Source organism: Triturus cristatus, chromosome 6 (assembly GCF_964204655.1).
Source record: "Triturus cristatus chromosome 6, aTriCri1.1, whole genome shotgun sequence".
NCBI classification, from domain to species: Eukaryota; Metazoa; Chordata; class Amphibia; order Caudata; family Salamandridae; genus Triturus; species Triturus cristatus.
The window spans coordinates 232,486,183-232,503,621 of record NC_140589.1 but is presented as its reverse complement, the minus strand read 5'-3'; the positions used below and the strand labels follow the sequence as shown (position 1 = coordinate 232,503,621).

Below are 17,439 nucleotides of genomic sequence, written 5' to 3'. Positions count from 1 at the left end.
ACGGCTTCCTGATCAGCCTTCTCTTTTCAAGTCCCCTGTGGTTCAACGCTTTCTTAAAGGCATTACTCATACGTTCCCTCCTGTTCCTTTCGTAATGCCTCAGTGGGACTTGAATCTTGTTCTAACATTTCTGATGTGCGCTCCCTTTGAGCCTCTTCACAATTGTCCTCTTCGTCTTCTGACGCTTAAGACTGCTTTCCTGGTAGCCATCACCTCGGCTAGACGTGTGAGTGAGCTCCAGGCTCTATCGTCCAAGCCTCCTTTTCTCTCTGTTCATCCGGACAAGGTTGTCCTTAGGCCTCGTCCTTCTTTTCTACCGAAAGTGGTGACTCCCTTTCATCTTGGGCAGTCTGTCACCTTGCCCACCTTCTTTCCGCATCCTTCTAAAGAGGAAGAGAGGCTCCACCGTCTGGACCCAAAGCGTGCGCTCTCTTTTTATTTGGACCGCACAAAACAGTTCCGGGTGGACGACCAACTTTTCGTTGGATACATGGGTGCTAAGAAGGGAAAAGCTGTGCACAAACGGACCATCTCCCGGTGGGTCGTTTTGTGCATCAAAATCTGTTACTCCTTGGCAAAAAAGGACCCTCCTGTTGGGCTGCGTGCCCATTCCACTCTGGCTACAGCGGCTACTACTGCTTTGGGACGGAGAGTCCCTTTGCAGGACATCTGTCAGGCGGCTACGTGGGCTTCGCTACACACGTTTGCCAGGCATTATTGCCTAGACAGCCAAGTCCGGAGGGATGGCTTCTTTGGCCGTTCTGTCCTCCAGGACTTTCTGGTGTGATCTTGGTTCGCAGACCCACCACCGGGGATGGTATTGCTTGGGTATCTATTCTAAGGTGAGGAATCTATCTAATGTGTTTCTTTCAGATGAACAAGTTACGTACCTTCGGTAACGATGTATCTGTAAGAAACATTAGTTAGTTAGATTCCTCACCGACCCACCCATCCTCCCCGTTCTGCGAACTGACATCTAGGGTTGAGGCTATCCCTTTCAGGGCCCTAGAATTTCTTGGCACCAGTGTCGGTATCTTGCATGGCTCTGCGTTCCTGGCACGGAAGGCTATGTACAAGAACTGACGTCAGCGCGCGAGGGCGGCGTCTAAGTACTCCGACGTCATTCCGGCGCACGACGCCGACGACGGACGTGGAGCCGCAGACGACGCCTAGCGACGCGCAAGGGGTATTGCTGACGAAAAATCTTCCGGATCCAGTCTGACGCCTGGGGATATTCTAAGGTGAGGAATCTAACTAACTAATGTTTCTTACAGATACATCGTTACCGAAGGTAAGTAACTTGTTCGATTTGTAGTTCCTTAACTGGAGGTACGGCTATTTTGGAAGTGATCATGTTCACCCGAAGAACTGACATAATACTTTCTTTTTCATGTGAATAAATATACATGGTCTTCCACATATACTGTTTCACCTGAACCAAATGGTTCTTCCTCTCTTACAGCACAAGTCTAGTGATTGCGTAGATTTTTAGAAAATTTCCATAGAACAAGTTACTTATCTTTGGTAACTCCCTATCTGGTAGAGACTCTATCTAGCCACAAAGTACTTACTTTAGACTTTTCCCCAGACTGGATTAAAAAAAATCTTTAGCAGCTCCTCTAAGTGCAGGTAGGTGGTGTTGATCGGCTCCACGTTGGCATGGCATGTGACATGCACAGTGCCTATAGAGGTGCACTGACATCAGTTTCTTTATATGACACTTTTATGCCAGAAGCTAAGAGCCACATTAGCAAGCTGATGGACCAGTGTGCAGACACTAAGGATCTTCTAAAGACAGAAAACCTTTTCGCAGAGCGGGAAGTATTGGTAAGGAATCTTTGGCTAGATAGTCTTTACCAAGTAAGGCGTTTCCAAAGGTAAATGACTCCTTCATCTGATAGACTTCTAGCTGCAGCTTCCTTACCTTGGGTACCCAAGCAATACCTTCCCGTAGGTTGGTCTGCGAATAGATGCAGAGCAGGAAGTCCTGGAGAAACAAATGGGCAAAATGACCATCATAATGGACAAGACTGTTTTGGCAGTAATACTTGTTAAACGTGTGCAGAGACGCCCACATAGCCTAACATATCCAGTACGGTGACTGCAAGCTAACGCATTGGTCGCAGCCTTGGCTCTGGTTGAATGAGCCTGCAAACCCTTAGTGGGCTGCTTCTTGGCCAGTGCATTGCAGAGCACAATCCATCTGGAAATTATCTGCTTCTGCACAGCTTTCCCTTTTTTGTTCCGGCTAACGAAACTAAGAATTGATTGTCCATCTAGTCTTCTGTGGATTGATGTAGAACGCCAATGCTCTCATTCGGTCCATTCGATGGAGTCTGTCCTCCTCCTTGGTAGGGTGAGGCTGATCAAAGGTCAGCAGTGGGTGCTCTGGCCGACAAAGAAGGGTGTCTTAATCTTTGGAAGGAAAGCGGCATGGACCTCTTTGTCTGGGAAGAAAGTGGTGTAAAGAGGGGTTCACACATGGTGCCTGGATTTCACTAACCCTCCTGGCCAACGTAATGACGACCACAAAGACCATTTTGATGGTTAACAAATGCTGCAAAGGAAATACAAAGGGCAGCTGTGCATAGGCTTGAAGGACAAGCACATCAAGAATGTCCGAACTACATAAATGTCTCATTGCGATTATAATGAAAGGTTTAGGAGGATTATTTCACAACAGGTGACTTAAGCAAGGAGGGCTAATCTGGCAACCGCAAGAAAGCTGATATGGCCGAAAGATAACCTTCAACTGTGCCCACAGCAAAGCCTTACCAGGCTAACGATAGAACAAATAATACCACCTCATACAGGGGTGCAGAGCGGGGATCAACATTTTTTGGTAAAACACCAAGCAACAAACTTGTCCCAATGATAGGCTTATACAGTCTTAGTTGAGGGGCTGCCAGAATGACCTCACAGAATTCTGAAGGAAGATCCAAAACTGTCAGCAGCCACGTCTCTATCTTAATGAACAAGTTACTTACCTTCGGTAACACTTTTTCTGGTGGATACAGTATCTGCCTGTGGATTCTTTGCCTTATGAATACCCCCTGCGCCAGCATCCCGTGGAAATTCTTTCCTAGCTCTCCCACATCGACGAGGACGTCACAATAGCACGGCTCCGCAGGCGACACCGTATGACGTCATCGGAGCCATAAGAGGACCTCGTTGGCATACTGATGTCAGTTCCACCCATTTTTTCTGTGCCACCGAGGCAAACGGGCGGACCGACACATTTTCAGATGCATACATAGTATACCAAATATATACACATATATAAAGCCACAAATGCATAACCAATAAAGGTATAAAGAAATAGCAACAGAATAAGCATTTCTCATTATTAAAACATAAGCCTGATTAAGACATATTAAAAAAACATCCATGTCAAATAAATAAAAAAAATTTGGTAGAAACAGGTGGACAACGGGGAGGCGGGCGGGACAGTGAGGAATCCACAGGCAGATACTGTATCCACCAGAAAAAGCTTTACCGAAGGTAAGTAACTTGTTCTTATGATGGATACTTCTGCCTGTGTATTCCTCACCTTATGAATATATTCCCAAAGCCGTACCTCTCCTGGAGGAGGGTGTCCACCTGACTAGACCAAAAAATCTTGCAAAACAGAACAAGCAAAATGGCCATCCTTCCTAACCTCAGAGTCCAAGCAGTAATGCTTTGCAAAGTTGTGGAGGGAGGCCCAAGTTGCTGCTTTTCAAATATCAAGAACAGGAACACCTCTAGCCAAAGCAGAAGAAGTAGACTTAGCTCTGGTCTCTTGTCCGATCCAAATAAAAGCTGACAGCTCTCTTAGCATCCAAACGATGCAGTCTCTCTTCCTCCTTGGAAGGGTGAGGATGAGGATAGACGGTGGGTAAAGTAATGGACTGTCCCATATGAAAAGTGGTAACCACCTTGGGAAGGAAAGCAGCCCTGGTCCTTAGAACCAACTTATCCGCATGAATAGTCAAGAAAGGAGGTTTCGAACTAAGAGCCTGAAGCTCACTTAACCTCCTGGCCGAGGTAATGGCAATCAAGAAAACCGTTTTAAAAGAAGCCTCAACGGGCAAGTATGAAGAGGCTCAAATGGAGAACCCATTAAAAAGATAAGAACGAGATTCAAATCCCACTGAGGCAAAATGAAAGGCGTGGGAGGGAAATTATTTGTAAGACCCTTGATGAACCTCATGACAATGGGGGACTTAAATAAAGACGGTTGGTCTGGCAAACATAGAAAAGCCGACAAATAGCCCTTAACAGTGGCCACAGCACAACCTTGCTGTGCCAAATAAAGTGAAAACTCCAAAATATTAGACAAACAGTCCTTCAAAGGGTCAATGTGTCTCTCTCCGCACCACCTAACAAATCTGGACCATCTGGAAGAGTAAACAGACTTAGTGGAGTGTCGCCTGGACGATAAAATAACATCCACTATCTCCGGCGGGAGAGAAAAGAAACTCAGGTTGCCCCGTTCAATCTCCAGGCATGACGGTGCAGGCTCTGGAGGTGGGGGTATAGAACCTGCGAGAGGTCTGACCTCAGAGGGAGACGGAGACGGAGCAGAGGGTGCGATGGTGAAGTAGATCTGTGTACCACACCCTTCTTGGCCAATCCGGGGCGATCAATATGACTTGGGCCCGGCCTTGGCGAATCTTCCTCAGAACCCGAGGAATCAAGGGTATGGGAGGAAACGCGTACAGGAGTTGTGAGCTCCAATCCAATTGAAACGTGTCCCCCAGTGCTCCCTGCATCGGAAACTGGAGACTGCAGAACAACCGGCAGTGCGCGTTCTCGCGGGTGGCAAACAGGTCCAACCGAGGCGATCCCCACATCTGGAAGATGCGATGGACCACTTCCGGATAAAGCCGCCACTCGTGATCGGCCGAGTAATGACGACTGAGACTGTCCGCACGAACATTCAGCACAACGGTTAGATTATTTGCAAACACACAAATTTGATGGTTCTGAGCCCAGGGCCAGAGTGGCAGAGCCTCTTGACAGAGACGATACAACCCTACACCTCCCTGTTTGTTGATGTACCACATCGCGGTAGTGTTGTCCGTCAGGACCTGAAATGACTGACCGCGAAGGGAAGGAAGGAAAGCCTTTAGTGTCAAATGTATCGCCCGCAATTCCAGAAGGTTTTTGTGTAACAACCTTTCCTCTGGAGACAAAAGACCTTTGACCTCCAGATCCCCCAGATGAGCACCCCACCCTAAAGTGGAGACATCCGTGATCACCGTGGCTACCGGCGGAGGAGACTGAAAGGGCTTTCCTTGTGACAGGTTGCCCTGCACACTCCACCAAGTCGGCTCCGCTGCAGCTTCTCTGGAGATTCTGATCTTCTCCCTGAGATCTCCGTTGTGCTGATACCACTGCATGCGGAGGTACCACTGGAGTGCCCTCATGTGCCAGCGTGCATGACAGACCCACAGTACTGGAACAACCGCTCTATCGTGAAAAGGAATCATTTCCTGAATGTCGAGAATCCTCAGCGGAGGGGGGTATGCTCGACACACAGAAGTGTCCAGTATTGCCCCTATGAACAGGCTGCGCTGAGAAGGCACCAGGTGAGAATTGGGTACATTTATCGAGAAACCCAATTTGATCAACAGATGAGTTGTCACCTGCAAGTGGCGCGATAGCAACTCTGGAGACTCTGCTTTCAACAACCAGTCGTCCAGGTAGGGGAAAACAGGAACCCCTGCCCTTTTGAGATGAGCCGCTACCACCGCCATCACCTTTGTAAAGACTCTAGGCACGGAAGTGAGACCGAACGGAAGAACCACAAACTGATAATGTTGCGATCCTACCGTGAACCGGAGATACTTCTGATGCGACCTCAGGATGGGAAGATGAAATGCGCATCCTGCAGATCGATGGACACCATCCAGTCTTCCTGTTGCAGCGCAAGAAGAACCTGAGCCAAGGTCAACATTTTGAACTTCTCCTGTCTGAGGTAAAAGTTCAAAATCCTGAGGTCCAGGATTGGCCTTAAACGATCGTCCTTTATGGGATCAGTAAATACCAGGAGTAGCAACCCTGACCCCTTTCCTGCTCCGGAACCACCTCCATCACACCTTTGTGTAGCAAGGTAAGAATCTCCTGCTGTAAAAGCAGTAAGTGGTCCCCTGAGCACCAACCCTGGCAAAGAGGGTAAGAAGGAGGATACTACAAAAAGGGAAGGGCCTACCAATTCTCTACAAGATTCAAGACCCAACGATCTGACGTGATCAGTCTCCAGTCTTGTAGAAAGAGGGACACCTGACCTCCAACCGTTCTAAGATGGGGAATCTAGAACTGCTTTCCTGTTTTACCAACTGTGGCGGAAGGGGAAGTAGAGGAAGAAGAGGAGGATTGCTGTTGAGCTGCTCCCCTGAGGCCTCTTTCATTCTTCCCTCTGTACGACTTGTACAAGGGATTCTGCTGTTGCTGGCCCTGTTGAGATTTCTGGCGGCCACGAAAAGAAGCAGATCTCCCAAAACCACGATACCGCTTGTAGCCATACCCTCTGGACTGCACCCGGAGACCTTGCAGTCGCCCTGCTGTCTTTAAAACACTCCAAGGGTGAGTCTGCCTTTGAACCAAAGAGTCTTGACCCATCAAAGGGCAAATCCAGCAGAGTCGCCTGAACATCAGGTGAGAAACCAGACAACCTGAGCCAAGCCTGTCTCCTTGCCACCACAGAGGACCCCATCACACGAGCCACAGAGTCAGCAGTGTCCAGACCCGATTGAATCACCTGACTGACCGCAGCCTGAGAATCAGAAAGGACCTCCAAGAAATTATTCCGATCCTCCTCAGGCAACTTCGGAGCTAGCTTGACTGAGTCCATCAAAGCATGGATATACCTTCCAAGAAGACAGGTTGCATTAGTGGATTTAAGAGCCATACTTGCAGAAGAGAACACCTTCTTTGCCCCCTGCTCCATTTTTTTAGAATCCCTATCACCAAGAATAGTAGGGAAAGAACTAGAAGACTGCTTCGCACAAGAAGCCTGGATAACCAAACTTTCCGGTGTAGAATGAGAGGACAAAAAAGCTGGATCCCCAGGAGCAGGCCGGTACCTTCTAGAGATGGAACAAGAAAACGCAGGAACAGACAAAGGCTTCTGCCACACCTCCATTATTGGTTCCGTCAAAGCCTCAGTAAAGGGAAGCAACGGTTCAGAAGCTGAAGATGCTGTATTAAGAACTTCCGTAAGGATATTAGATTTCACTTCAGCTGAGGGAAGCTGCAGACCAAGGAAATCAGCCGCCTTCCTTATGACCATATGATGAGGAGCAATGTCTTGCTCAACCCCCAGCCCTCACAGATGGGAGATCATACTCAGGAGAAGTATCCAAGCCACTGGCCTCACGTAGGCCCTCAAACTCCTCTATAGACTCAACAATCTCTCCTTCCTCCTGATCCTGTGCCTATTCCTCCTCTTCAATGAGCCTCTGTGCCTCTCTCCTAGAGCGTTGTTTAGGAATTGGCGTCGGCGGCGCCACACGCAGTGCCGGTGAAGTCATCAACAACTTCGACAGAGGAGCCTCCGCTTCAAATCTCGACGTCGATTGAACTCGAGACGGCGCCGACTCAGCAGCCGAAGGAGTCCGAGGAGCCGGAGTGAAGGGTGCTTGAGGATAGAGGTGAGAAACACCCAAGTTAAAGGCCAAAGGACCCACGGGGCCCGAAGGCGCACCGGATGGAGCAGAGGCCCTGGCAAACATGCCAAACATCGCATTGAGAAAATGCGTAGAGTCTGACCCAGGAGCAGGAAAAGCAGGATATGGATCCGTACCTTCCTGAGGTCAAACTGGAGGCTGCGGAGCCGGGTCGGTGCCCGCACAGGTGAAGCCACCTGGCCTGGTGACGATCCCCCAGGCGTCGGAGACATCGCACGAGCCGGAGAGTCTTCATGCAGCGAAGAGCCTTTCGAAGCCAGAGACCCCGGAACTGGAGATGGAACCGGAGTCACCCGAGGAGATGGAGAAACAAAGTCCTTTCCTCGAAGTCGCTCAGCCGGAGTCAGCGACCTCGACCTCTAAGCCCTAGCTTTCGAAGAACGGTGCCAAGAACCATGTTTCCTCTTAGACTTCTTATGTGTTCTTGACTTTGATGTATGGGAAGACTATGGCTTCGCCCTTTTACGACCCCTTTTCTTTTTTTTGGCTTTGGGCATAAGCAGCTTAGCTTCACGCTCTTTTTAATGGCCTTAGGATTCATTTTCCTGCAGCTTCGGCATTCTTCGACGTCGTGGTCCGGCGATTAACACAAGAGGCAATCTTCATGCGGGTCCGTAATTGACATATGCCCGCCACACTCCCTGCAGGGTTTAAACCCAGTCCTCCTGGAAGTAGCCATCAGAAACCAACAAGGATACAAAGTTTTCTTCAAGAAAATGGAGAGCCCCTAGAAAAACCGATGCGTGTCAACGGCGTGGAAAAAAGGGAACTGACGTCAGCAAGCCGACGAGGTCCTCTTATGGCTCCGATGACGTCATACGGTGTCGCGAGCGGAGCGGTGCTATTGTGACGTCCTTGTCGACGTGGGAGAGCTAGCAAAGAATTTCCGCGGAATGCTGGCACTGGGGTTATTCATAAGGTGAGGAATCCACAGGCTTCTGGTGCAAGACCCTACCCTGTTGCTGTAACACAAGATTCTCGCAATGGAGCAGCCTTATTAGAGGACGTATGCACTGGAGTTCTTAATACCATATTCTCTGCCCAGTCGTTCCTGATCTTCTTGAATACTCTGTGCAGGAGTGGTATAGGCTGGAAGGTATACAGGAGGCCTGAGCTTCATGCAAGACTAAAAGCAGCGCTGTGCAAGATTCGCCTTGGAAACTCCTGAGTGCAGAAGTGCTGACAATGCTCATTCTCATCAGTGGCAACTAGATCTAACCAAGGTTTTCCCCAATCTCTGAAGATGCCTTGAACCACCTCCGACTGGAGCCGCTCTTTGTGCTCGGCTAGGCATTGACAGCTGGGTTTGTCAGCTCTGGCATTCTGAGAGCACACCAGATGTTGAACTACCAAGGAAATGCCTTTGCGTTCCAGCCATGTCCAGAGATGCAGGGCCTCTTGACACCGGGTCCACGACCCCACCCAGCCCTGTTTGTTGCAGTACCACCTGGCAGTGTTCTTGTCCTTGAACACCTAAACTAGCCTCCCCTTGATTGAAAGGAAGAAAGGAGTTTAATGACAGTCAAATTGCTCTCAACCACAAGTTGATGTGGAGCTGAAACTGCCAGGGACCAGAATTGTGATCTCCACCTCTCTCAGATGGCTGCCCTAGCCCAGAAGTGATGCATCTGTCACTACATTCAGATCTGGTTGAGGAAGGAAGAGAAATCTTACATTAATCCAATATCGATTCATCAAGGACCACTGCACGTCTTTAGCAGTTGCCTCATAGCTGTGCCAGGTTGGAGAGCTTTTCGTGATGTTGCGCCCACTGAGACATTCGCTCATACTGCAGAGCTTGCATATGCTAGCGGGCATGTGTTACCAGCAGATGGCCATGAGGCCCAGCAACCTCAACGTCAGTCTCATCGAAATCTAGGATAGAGGCTGAAACAACGGAATCCTAGCCCAAATACCTGGACTTTCCGTTGAGGAGGATAGGCCCAAAACTGCACTGTATCCAGAAGAGCTCCTATGAAAAGGAGCGTCTTAGAGGGAGTCAGTTGTGACTTTAGCATGTTTATAGTGAACCCCAGTGAATGCAGGAGGTCCGCCGTTGTCTGGAGTTGAAAGGCTTGGGGGGGGGGGGGGAGCCCGAGCCCGGCTCCGGCTCCAACAGCCAGTCATAGAGGTAGTGAAATACTGGAAATCTTGACCTCTGTAGGTGTGTTACAACAAAGGCCATCACTTTAGTGAACACTAGAAGGGAGCTAGTAAGGCCGAAAGGAAGCATGGCAAACTGATAGTGCTCGATGCAGGTACCGCCTGTGGGCAGGCAGGACAAGAATACGGAAATAGGCATCCAGCAAGTCCAGTGCAACCATCTAGTCTTTAGGGTCTAGGCAGACAAAACTTGATATATCAGCCTCTTGAATTTCTCCCTTTTCAGGAGGAAATTGAGAGGGTGCAGGTCTGAAATGGGGCAGAGGCCTCCATCCTTCTTTGGCACCTGAAAATAGCGGGAACAGCAACTTCTACCTAATTTTGATTTCAGGACCCTCTCAATAACCCCTTTGTCCAAAAGAGCCTGTACTTCCTGATCGAGCAGGGAGAGGTGGTTCTCCGTCTACTGGTCTGAAGATGGTGGCATGCATGGTAGGGTATCTAGAAAAAGGGATGTAGTAACCACGCTGAGCAATCTGAAGTACCCACTTGTCTGATATTATGGATTGCCATTGGGGCAGGTGATGGTGGATCCTACCACCAACTTGGATGCCTGTGATGGTAAGAGGCCAAACGAAAGTAGTTTTGAGGCTGCAGCTACTGAGGAGATGGCAGACTGGGTTGACTTCTGGATGGTCTTTCCACAAGGCTTGTGGGAATCATGGCCACAAAAGGACTGGGGAGTCTGTTGGCCGTGGAGCCTGAGTGAGAATGGATGGGGTTGGGAGCCCCTGCTGTAGCCACAAAAGGGAGAATAGGATTGGCTTGGAGATGCCCAAGTACTTTGCAGTGGCTCAGCTGTCCTTAAAGCACTCTAGTGCTGAATCTGCCTTGTCTCTGAAGAGACTGGTTCCATTGAAGGGTATGTCCATAAGGGATACCTGGACATCCCCCAAAGAGCCAGTCGATCTCAGCTAACCATGGCTTCTGATTGCTACTGATTACGCAACCGCTCTGCCTAGCGAGTTGGTTATACACAGTCCACAGCGAATGGTAAAAACGTTGCTGTGTCTGTGCCATCTGCAGTAGCCTGTGACAGTATAGCTTGGGCCTCCTCCGAGACCATGGGCAGCACTTGTGCAACAGAATCCCAAATTGCGTGGCTGAATCTGCCCAAAAGCATTTGGTGTTCACCAACTACAGTGCAAGGTTGGGGGGAAGAGAACATCCTCTTGCCAAAGGTGTCCAGCCTCATGGATTCCCTTTCCAGTAGGGATGCACATGGGTTGCCTTTGGAAGTGGAGGCATGTATGACCAGGCTTTCCAAGATGGGGTGCTTGGTGAGGAGCAGGGCGATGATGGCAGGCACTTGCCCTTTGCTTAGGTGCTCCTGTGCAGGGCTTGGCCCAGGCTCCGATCAGGACATCGGTGAGGGCTTCATTAAAAGGAAGAAGGGATTCTCAGGCGGTGACGCCCGGATGAAGCACCACTGTCAAAACATTAGTCTTGACTGGCACCAAGGGTAGCAGAAGGCCCAAAATCTCAGCCACCTTCCTCACCACCATAGCTTCCTTGGTAGCCAATCTAGGAGGAGAGACCAGGCACTGTCTGGTGAGGTGTCTACACCACTGGCATCCACCAGTTCTTCATACAAGTTATCATCAACCTTCTTAGGAAGGTTGTAGCTATAAAGACCCTCCCCCAATCATACTCCTCTCCAGGCCTGCTGAAAAAAGGAGGCAATGGGTCTGACTCGAAGGTCGAGTTCTGGCCTGCGTCGGGTGATGCTGATCCGGCTCCGTATTGGAGTAGAGTATGTTATGTTATGTTATATGATTTTTGTATAGCGCACGGATGCCGCAGCAAAGTGGCGTCCCGGCGCTTTGGAGAATAATAACACAACACGACAGAAAAGGTGGAAAAGATGGGCCTAGATTGTGGTAAAAAGGAAGGTTTTAAGTGCCTTTCTGAAAGGAAGCAACTCAGGAATGGAGCGCAAAGGGGCAGGCAAAGAGTTCCAGAGAGTAGCCGCCAACACTGAGAAAGAACGTCCGCCCATCCTAGATTTTTTGAAACGTGGCACAATGGCCAAATTAGATCCAGCAGAGCGAAGAGCTCTGGCAGGGACATAGTGCTGGATAGTCTGTGCAAGGATGGGAGGGGAGGCTGCTTTGAGAATCTTAAAAGTTAAGCAAAGAGCTTTAAACTTAATTCTCTGCCCCACCGGCAGCCAATGGAGATCCTGGATAGTCCGACGGGCCGAGACAAACTTCGGAAGGCCAACAAGCATCCTAGCTGCCGCATTCTGAACTCTCTGAAGACGAGATAGCTCGGCCTGATTAAGGCCCAGAAACAGGGAGCTAGCATAATCTAGTCTGGTAAGAACCAGGGCTTGGACAATAATCTGTCTGGTCTCCGCATCGAAGAACTTAAAGATTGGTCGGAGACACTGCAGGGTACCAAAACAGGTGCCGGCCACACGTTTTGTGTGGGAAGTGAAGGAGAGCTTATGGTCGAACCACACCCCAAGGTTTCTAACCTCAGTCACAGGGGTGGGGACGGGGCCAAGATCAGAAGGCCACCACTGATCTCCCCATAATTCACTTTCCCTACCAAAAATAATGACCTCGGTCTTAGAGGCATTAAGTTGGAGCCGATTGTTCGCCATCCAGCCGGCCACAGCTTTTAGAGCTGACTGAAAGGTGGGGGCATCCATGTTGGAGTCGCCATTAAGAGCCACCGCCAACTGCGTGTCATCGGCGTATGACACTAAGGAGAGACCAAAACTGTGGGCTACCTCCGCTAATGGCTGAACATATAAGTTAAACAAGGTAGGGCTCAGGGCCGACCCTTGGGGAACACCCTGGAGTATGGGGCGAGAAGCAGAAACAAAAGGGGGTGTGGAAACCTTGAAGGCTCGATCTTTAAGAAAGGAGCGAAACCACTCAAGTGCCACCTCTCCAACTCCTGCTTCCATCAGGCGATGTAAAAGAATCTGGTGAGACACCGTATCGAAGGCGGCACTGAGATCCAAAAGGATCAGTGCCGCCGTCTGACCCAGATCCAACAGATGCCTGATGTGTTCCACCACAGCCAGGAGGGCAGTTTCTGTGCTGTGGCCTGCACGAAACCCATTTTGGGAATTGTCCAGTATATTTGCTTCCTGCAGGTGAGAAGATAGAATAGCATTAGCATGAGCTTCTGCTAATTTAGCTGGCCAAGGAAGAAGGGAAATAGGTCGGTAGTGTTCGGGCTTGGTGGGATCAAGGGCGGGTTTTTTAAGAATTGGAATAACCGTCGCCTGTTTCCAAGCTTTAGGAACACTGCCCGTGCTGAAGGACAAATTAATAAGGCCATGAAGAGCAGGGAAGCAGCCTTCAGCGAATTCCCGGAATTGAAAGGGTCTCATGGGGTCGTCCGGGGAGCCGGATATAACTTTATGATGAGGAGGTTGGCACCACTGTGGGGCATTGGCGGCAGTGCCGTGAATGTCTTCACTAGAACGGGCTTTGGGGGATGGTGACATCTCGCAATCGGAGCTGTTCCTGATCCAGGGGGCCTGACTGATGCAGAGGGCAGACTCGCGAGCGGAAATCCAGTGGGGGCACCTGCCGAATCCATGGGGTCCGAAGGTGCTCCAGAGAGGTCAGTCTGCTCAACAATTATGTGCATGGCCTCGTACAACTCTGCTCTGGGAAACTCAGGGAGGCGCGGAGAGAACCCAGAGGCAGGCTTTGTGTGGGAGTGGGGCCTAGAGTGACATTGTTCCCACGCCTCATCCGAAGATTTAGACTTGCGTGGTGAAGTTGGAGAGTGCTTTGACTTCTTCGATTTCTTGAACTGTTTGTGGGACTCACCTGACTACTTAGAGCGTTATGATGTGCGCCTAGAACGACTCTGCAAACAGGCCCAGGACCTTCCTTGCGACCGGGACCAGGAGCATTCTAGAGTCGACCTGCGCCTGGTGACTAGGAGCTTTAAGGAGCGCTCTCTCGAAGCCTTGGGGTTAATGGCACAGCAGTCCTCACATATCTGAGTGTGGTGGTCTGGCTCCAAGCACCACAGGCAAACCAGGTCTGCCAGAGACACCTGTCTGTGACAGGATCCACAGGGTTTAAGCCCCTCTGGTTTCTTCTTGGAGGGCATCTTTACACCCTGCAAGACGAGTTTCGAAAATATAGTCATGACAAAACATCGAAAAAAGTCAGTCAAAGAACTGGAGGAAACTCTTGCCGGATCTGCGCGGAAAGAAAATAACTGATGTCAGCCCATTGGAATGACGCCTATATAGGCACTGCGCATACCACTTCTGTCATGGACGACGCAAAGCCCCACTACGCCACTTATCTGAATGCAGAGGTACTGCTCAAAACTTTTCATGATCCAATCTTACACCTGCCGATTATTCTAAGGTATGGAATCTGCAGCTAGAAGTCTCTATTAGATACCTATTTATTGTAATTTTTCTGAACACATCCGGAGCCGATAAACCAACCTTTAAATGAATTGTTTGGTTGTGCTCTCTAGAGCTCATTCAATTATATCATTAATTACATATGTGCCATTTTAAGGAAGCATTCTGTTTTTATAAGTGTAAAATGTAAAAACAGCCTGGAAACTGTTATTTAAAGTGTTTCTTTTCTAGGGATGAGACCGGAGAGGTGGTGCTTCTATTGGCCAAGATAAAGGCTCTTGATGCTGCAGACGAACTCCTCAAGGAATGTGGTCTTGACCACTTGAAGGCAGCGATGGAAAAGTGAAGGTTATCAATATAACATTTTCTGCAACACTTCGGGTTTTAAAAATCCGATCACAGACAAGGGATAAAATATTGAGTCTGAATTTCAAAATAAAGGCCATGAGGACTGTCTCTTGCCGTTTATGGTGATCCATTTTTTAAAACACAAATTGAAGAATCTTGACAGAACAGGATCTGTTGTAAATGTCACAGCTGTTTTAAGTTGTTTTAGATTTCTTAAAAATAAATGTATATAAAAAGGTTATTTTCAATAGTAAAACAACATTGCTGTTTTACTCGACCCAGGCTGACATTAGCTTCTTTCCACCACACAATAGGTTGTGGCTGGGTCATTTCTGTATGCAAAATAGTTTTGATGTATCTGCATACACTGTTTGTAAGTTGCTCTCTTAACTTTTGTTGGGAGGTGTACCTACTGAGAGAGAACTGCTCAGACAATTTTAATAAATCCTGCAAAGTAATTTTACGTTTTGTTGTACAAAAAGACAACTTTTTAAAACTGTAACATGTAATTGTTTTGAATAAAGTACATATTTAAGCCACTTACGAAACATTTAATGCATTTTCTCGAATTATTTCATTGTTTATACGTGGATATAATATTTAGATGATACAGTGCTGCAGGGAAATAAGAATTTCATTGGCAGAGAAAAAAGGTACTATTAGTTTTGAATTGCTCTAACGTAATCTAAAGCTAGTTTAAACACACAAAAATGACTTAAAACACGATAAAGAAAAAACAGTTGCAAATTATTGACCCACCAGCCCTAGAAATGAAGTCAACGTATGATTCAAATTAAAGGCTGTTGCCGTGTTGTGGGTTTGGAAGTAAAATGTTAAGGGCAGTTTAACAGACCAATTAATGAAGAGGGCTGAGGGGAGGAGCCTAGCGCTTGACCAAGATGGCCGCGTGAGCTTTGAGCTCCGAGCTCCCGAGACCCTCGTGCCCTCCGTCGACTATCCTGTCTCTAATCCTGTCTGTATGCATGGCATCGTGCAGATGACTTGTCAGGGAGGCGATTGATGCTACCCGAGGTCGGATCGCCCACCGGGAACCGGAGTTACGCATGACGGAGGATTGAGGCCTATCTCCGAGGGATGCCAGGGGCTAGAGTTGGCAGGATGCCCGACCTCTAATTGAACAACAGCGGCCAGGCGAGGTGTGAACTACCGGACGGAGGTCTCCATCCTTTCACTTTCTCGCCCTTTGTTTGCCCTGCCCAGGGAGTGCTCTCGGCTGCTTTATTATCATTTGGACGCTCTGCACGCTACTCTGGCGGCCCATCGCAGGACTGAGCACTCCTGATTCCTTTCGCTGAGAGAGGGCCGTCCTGTTTGAATCGACCTGCTTGAACCAACCATGTCGGGCAAAGCAGAGGTGGATCGGCTGAAGCCTAAGGCCACCAGGCGGGGAGCCTATACTCAAGCCAATAATATGGACCGCTATGCCCAGCAGAAGGGGTCACCGGGTGGACCGAGCCAGTCGCCGGATACACAGAAGACTGCCTCACCCTTGGCCCCGGAGCTCTCGCTGCAGGATGTCATGGGCGCGCTCGAAGGGCTGCAGACTTCGATTGGGAGACAGTTTGATGCCCTGGCGCACAAAGTGGATACCATCTTGGTGGACGTTAATCTGATCCGCGCGGATCTGGGCAAAACAAATGAGCGAGTTAAAACCCTGGACCTCAAGACCACGGGCCTCGCTGATGATGTCTCGGAACTACAGACCGAGGTCCGTAAGTTGCGGACCGAGAGTGATCTCGCCGCCCGTCGGCTGGAGGACTTTGAGAGCCGGGCCAGGCGCAACAACGTGCGCGTTATCGGGGGTCCCGGAGTCCTCGGACGAGACTTCTGTAGACCTGCTCGTGGAGGACTTGGTGCTTAACCATCTGCAGCCTAAGGGTCTTGGGAAGTTTTTCGCAGTTGAGAGGGCCCATAGAGTGCCGGGTGGGAGGCCCAAGGTGGGAGCCCCACCGAGGCCGATTGTCGCCCGGCTCTTTCATTTTCGAGATCGGGACGCTATCCTGCAAGCATCGAGGGTGACGGGCCCGGTCCCCTTCCAGAACGCGTCGGTGAATTTCTATCCTGACTTCACCCAGCAGGTGCAGAGGCAGAGGCAGGGCTTCCTGGGGGTGAAGAGGCGGCTTCGGGAGAGGGAACTGAAATATGCCATGCTCTTCCCTGCCAGACTACGTGTGGTGTACGAAGACCGAACATTCTTCTTTGAGTCGCCTGTCATGGCCGATGACTGGCTGGACGCTCTGCCCCGACGACGGACGGGAGAGGTCACTGCCGCAGATGGGGACAGTGGCCGGGATGAACAAGGCTGATGTCTTCGGAACCGGACTGACTCGATTTGACTCTAGCTAATGACTTGAACAGAATGCAGTAAATACGGAGGGTTGTGGGAGGACGAGGGGAGCTCTTTCCTCCCTTAGGGTACTTTTTGTAGATTTTGGGTTTGGTAGGGCGACAGGCACACTGCAAGTTGGGGGGGGCTTTGTAAGCTGCAGCAGGGGTGCAGGGTGGGGGGGATAGTTGGGATTTTGGGTTTGTTGTTGGGGGTTCGTTTCTGCAAGGCGTAGTGATTATTTTCAGGACTGTTCCATGGTGGCTCTTCGGGTGTGGGGTGGGCCTCTTTACGTGTGGGGATGGGGGGTAGGGGTTTAAGTGTTATTAGCTGGAATGTTAATGGTTTGGGGGATCGCATTAAGCGCGGGATTGTTTTGCAATTCTTGAAACGGTCATTGCCGGATGTCGCCCTACTGCAGGAGACGCACCTTATAGGTAACACGTGCTATGCTCTTAATAGGAAGGGTTATAAATTCATAGCTCATTCGGGATTCTCCTCTGGGTCCAGGGGTGTGGGCATCCTAGTCAGAGCCTCGTTACCATTTGAGGTGG

At 49.6% G+C, this 17,439-nt stretch overlaps 1 protein-coding gene across 2 annotated transcripts in view; it reads left to right on the top strand.

Annotated features, from left to right (window-relative positions):
- The window catches only part of GCFC2 (GC-rich sequence DNA-binding factor 2), a 255,188-nt gene extending 240,098 nt beyond the window's left edge, over positions 1 to 15,090 (top strand). For both annotated transcript variants that reach the window (XM_085610585.1, XM_085610586.1), the window contains one exon: positions 14,422 to 15,090. In XM_085610585.1, the coding sequence (XP_085466711.1) occupies positions 14,422 to 14,536 (115 nt within the window). In that variant the 3' untranslated portion in view covers positions 14,537 to 15,090. The remainder of the gene's footprint in view (positions 1 to 14,421) is intronic.
- Positions 15,091 to 17,439: the final 2,349 nt, after the last annotated feature.